General features: G+C 36.9%; 1 protein-coding gene across 1 annotated transcript in view; it reads right to left on the bottom strand.

Annotated features, from left to right (window-relative positions):
* Window positions 1-4,478, bottom strand: part of LOC108748585 (beta-1-syntrophin) — a 283,761-nt gene that overhangs the window by 1,661 nt on the left and 277,622 nt on the right. The window contains exon 6 of the mRNA XM_018486825.1: window positions 448-662. Within this exon, the coding sequence (XP_018342327.1) occupies window positions 448-662 (215 nt within the window). The remainder of the gene's footprint in view (window positions 1-447; window positions 663-4,478) is intronic.

Raw genomic sequence — 4,478 nt, 5'->3', positions numbered from 1 at the left:
GGGGGAGGAGAGGGGGAGAGGAAGGGAGGGATCCACGGTTCTTTATCATCGATGAGTTCGACGCGAGACGCGAACAAAAAGACGCGTATGAAATGGGTGAAGCATTCATCTCGATTTATTATTGCCGTTCGTCGTCGCTGAAAAGAAATTAAAATTCATCGAACCGAACGCGGAAAATGACGACGAGGGTGTAGATGTCGACTATCATCTCTCCGCCGCCATATAACTTACACAGAAAGAACTCGGGCTCACAATTTTCTCGAATATTCCAAACGCTATACACATTCCTATCTCATCGTTACTTTCAACATCCATTTATCTATAGTCTTATTTTATCAATTTTCTCATTTTTCTCAAATAAATTGTTAGGCATTATTTGAACATTTAAAATCCAGTCTTTCTTTCTTTTTCTTCTTTTAAGTACAGTTAATATGTGAGATTACTCACGAACAGTGTACTCCCGTAAGGAATGAGCAGCCGTGTGACATCCTTGAACGATCGCCCGCGCCCAAGCCGCCAGATCTCTTCGTGTTTCAGCTCGTAAATGATGCGTGACTACCCCGTCCATCGTGCCAACCCGGACCGCGAACGTCGCCCCGTGTTGAGTCGAACCGCTACTGCTGCTCGCTGCTTCGTTCTGTCGCGTTGGAGAGGAGACCAGTCTGAAATCATTTCATTCGAGTCCCGTTTAAGTTCCCGGATTCTTATGGAAGTCTTGAAACCCGGTGATAATCACCTTGGCGACGAGCAAATGTGAATTGTTCCAAAATGGATATTGTTTCCTTTCTTTTTTTAATAGCTATGTTTTACGAACCTATAAATGATGCAATTCCACCGCAAAATCCGCAATGAGAAGCGTTATACTAATTATAATCTTTATTTTTTTTAAGATGCTTCCGGAAATCCCTTATTTTTTAGATGTATAATAATAAGCCACTTAACGTATTTATTCCGTTTAATATCTGTTTAATTTCTACCTCTTTTTTTTTTTTTCAGAAAATTGTGAATAAATCCATAATGTCAGAGTGCAAAAATAGCTTATAGAAATCATCCCAGGTGATTGTTTTACGTAAACAAAAAAAAAATGAGATGAGACTACCCCCGGATTAAAAACGTATATTTAAAGGGTGTCAATCTTTAAAATTGAATTTAATACTATGGATTCAAGTTCTCGATCCACGTGTACATTTACGTTAGATGCGGTTCTTACATCAGATCGATATAGCGGACTTCTAGAATGAAGATTGAAGATTCCGCGGAGGTACGAAAATCACGTGACATCGCTCTTGGGGTGTCGGATAAAAAGCGCCGACCTTTATCGAAACGATCGAAGCGCCTTGTATCGAGTCATGGTACGGATTCATTCCCGTCGTCCCTTCATCCCCCTCCCAACGGGTAGGTAAATTACCTCGTCATCCGGCTCGCCTCGCTCGTAAAATCGTCGCGGCTTTATTGCATGTGGGACGAAGCTGCAGTGTTCACCTGACACGGGTTCGGCCACGTATGCACCCCCTTCCCCAGCCCTCCACGAATCCATTCCCTCCCACCAATCTGCCCGCTGACGAATGGTCCTGACGTTCGCGAACCCGCGCGCTAGATTTATAGATTTTTCCGAGGGACACTGGCGAGCTCGGAAAAAAACCAAAAAAAAAAGAGAGAGAGAGAGAGAGAAAAAAGAAAAACAAGGAGTGATAGAAAGAACACCCTACGCAATAGAGGACAGAACGGATGTAAAAAAAAATAGCACACTTGGACTAGGAAAAAATGCCCGCCCCCGGCATCATTCAACACGCCTAACAGTCGCTCCGGGCCTTTTTCGCTCCGATGCTAATGATTGCCTACTGCATGTCGAGATGCAGTTGAATTTCTGTAAAAGGCAAAGAACATCTAACTTGGTAAAATTACAAAAATTACACTCGGAACAATTAACGAGCAGGTATAGAGAAAAGAGTAGAAGAAATAACAATTTCGTTTATCAGCATTTATGCAGCGAAATCTTGCTTCTAAGAGCGAGAGCACAATTGTCTTGCACAACATACGCACAAATAACGCACAATGCATAAGAAAAAATGGACCAATCAAACATTTCATTTTTTTTTTCTTTTCCATAAAATAAAAGACTGATCGGTTGATTCTCTTATGCTTATACGTTATATGCAAATATGTTCTGGCTTTAAGCTCGAAATGGATGGACCGGCACGTAGGAGAAAGTGGAAGAATTGTGCGAACACATAGTTAAACGCTAATACAAGAAATATTATTGCAGTATATAATATATCATTTCTTGCATCCAGTGGTAGTTTAATATAGGCTTACTGCCCTTCTATAACATGTGACAATTAAATTCGCATCCCTTAAGTATTTGCAATTTCCTAATTGTACCCTCAGACACTTAAATGAAATAATATTTAAGAAAATAATCCTTTAAATATTTATTTAATTATTTTTAGATGTATATCTATATGTTAATCTTCCTTCTCTCCATTGCTTTAAATTTCCAATCTATTTTCCAATCTATTGGAAATAATGTATCTCTTCGTAGTGTCCGATCTAAATACGTATACTTTAACGTTGCGAGATCCTTGATTATGGTTGAGGTTTGAAATAATTTGTGTTCTCCCGGAGCAATGGATATTCATTGACCATTATCGCGAGCGCTTTCGGAGGACAGTGAAAAAATAAAAGCAATAGCAAAAAGCGCGACTGGAGAAAATTCCGATAAGCGGGAGGAAGTTGGAGAGACAGCCGCAAACGGTAAATAAAAGCGTTAAACGAGAATGGATGTTCGTCGGCGGCCGTAATCCGACGAAAAAGCCCGCAGGAAGAAAAGAAAGTTTCCCTCGGGATAGCCGAATCACTTCCGGTTTGTCTCGCAGTAAAACTTCCTTAAGTCGGCCATTTCGCGTTCTCGCGTCGGGCCCGATACAGGCCCCGTCGACCGGAAATAGAACTTTCCGACATGTTCCGCTCCTTTCACGCTCCTTTCAGATTCTCCGTTTCTTTGCCCATCGAATGGAAAACGTGAAGAAAACGATGTCTGAATGTTTGGTGACGGAAGAAGAAAATGATTAATAGCGCGACAACATGAAACTCGAGCAAAATTTCTTTTCCGCGCAATCGAATTTTCTGGTTTTTATAAAACCAACTTGATGGTCGTTATTTATTAAAAATTTCAATTAATTCTAACATACATTCTATAATAAGACATTAGTAATAAATCAGAAGTCGGAAGCTAGAAATTTGATCAATCATAGTCAATTATTCTTCTTACATTTGGCTGTAATTGGTCAATTTTTAACTTCCGACTTCTGATTTATTACTAATGGCTTATTGTAGAATAGCCTTAACTTTAGGATCCATATAACGTATAACAATTAAAACAATTAAAGAAAATTTTTAATGAACTTTAATGATTATATTAAATTTAAAAAAATTTTTTTAAATCAGATAATCGAGTATTGAACAAGAATATTGACGTAATATAACGCTACAAGTAAATCCCTATTGTGAATAATTTAATATTATTTATACATTGCTTTACATATTATTGACCAAACATGTTACGCAGTTCAGCGACATAAATAGCACTGTCATGTCGATCAAATATTTAAATTTATAAATAATTTACAATAACTTAATTTCTCTCTGATAATATTAAGTAGAAAATAATTTCTAATATTTTTTTTAGAATATTATTTTATCTTAATATATAAATGATGCAAATTTCTGCATTCTATTGCCTTAAGCAATAGGAAATAAAGTCTTCTTATTAATAGTATTTGTTTAAACAAAATGATACTCGAAATGATCTATACATCCAGCATATAACCGACATACGATAAAAACAGAGGCGCGGGTTCGTAAACTGCCACGAACGATCGATGCACATTCCCTCTAGTCTTTTTCACTTAAAATTTAAACGAGGCTTAGCTGGATCACCGATCATTCAAACAGCGTGACTGTCTGACACCACATTTAAGCCGCTCGGAAACGCCAGGCTCATCGTTAAAAATGAAGCTGACATTAATTCACAACAACGATGCGCGGGAAAGTTTAACGCAATATAAAATAATGCAACGAGACATTTTCAGCGTTACGCAATACGTAACTTTCGCTCTGGGTGCTTTAATTTTCTGTGTATTTGCAAAGTGTTTTCTGTGTAAACCATTTTCTGTATATTTGAAATCTTTGTACATATTAAACAGTAATAGTTTTTACATACATGTGTATATTATGATAAATTTTACACCGTTTCAAGTGTACAGTAGAAAATTGATGTAGCATTTTGCATATTATTTCAAACGTAGCGATAAATTTTCTTTAGAATAATTTTTGATATTTTAACGTTTTCAATATTATTTTGATAACTATATGCATAAAATAAGGGATATATGCATAAAGTAGACACTATTTATACAAAAAATTCATTAAAGAAATTAATTGAACAATATCATATTCTATATTTTGTTTAAAAACTT

The sequence above is a fragment of the Trachymyrmex septentrionalis genome, unplaced genomic scaffold (genome assembly GCF_001594115.1).
Source record: "Trachymyrmex septentrionalis isolate Tsep2-gDNA-1 unplaced genomic scaffold, Tsep1.0 scaffold235, whole genome shotgun sequence".
In the NCBI taxonomy this organism is placed as follows: domain Eukaryota; kingdom Metazoa; phylum Arthropoda; class Insecta; order Hymenoptera; family Formicidae; genus Trachymyrmex; species Trachymyrmex septentrionalis.
Note: the sequence above shows the minus strand (reverse complement) of the source record. Positions and strands in the feature narration are given on the sequence as shown.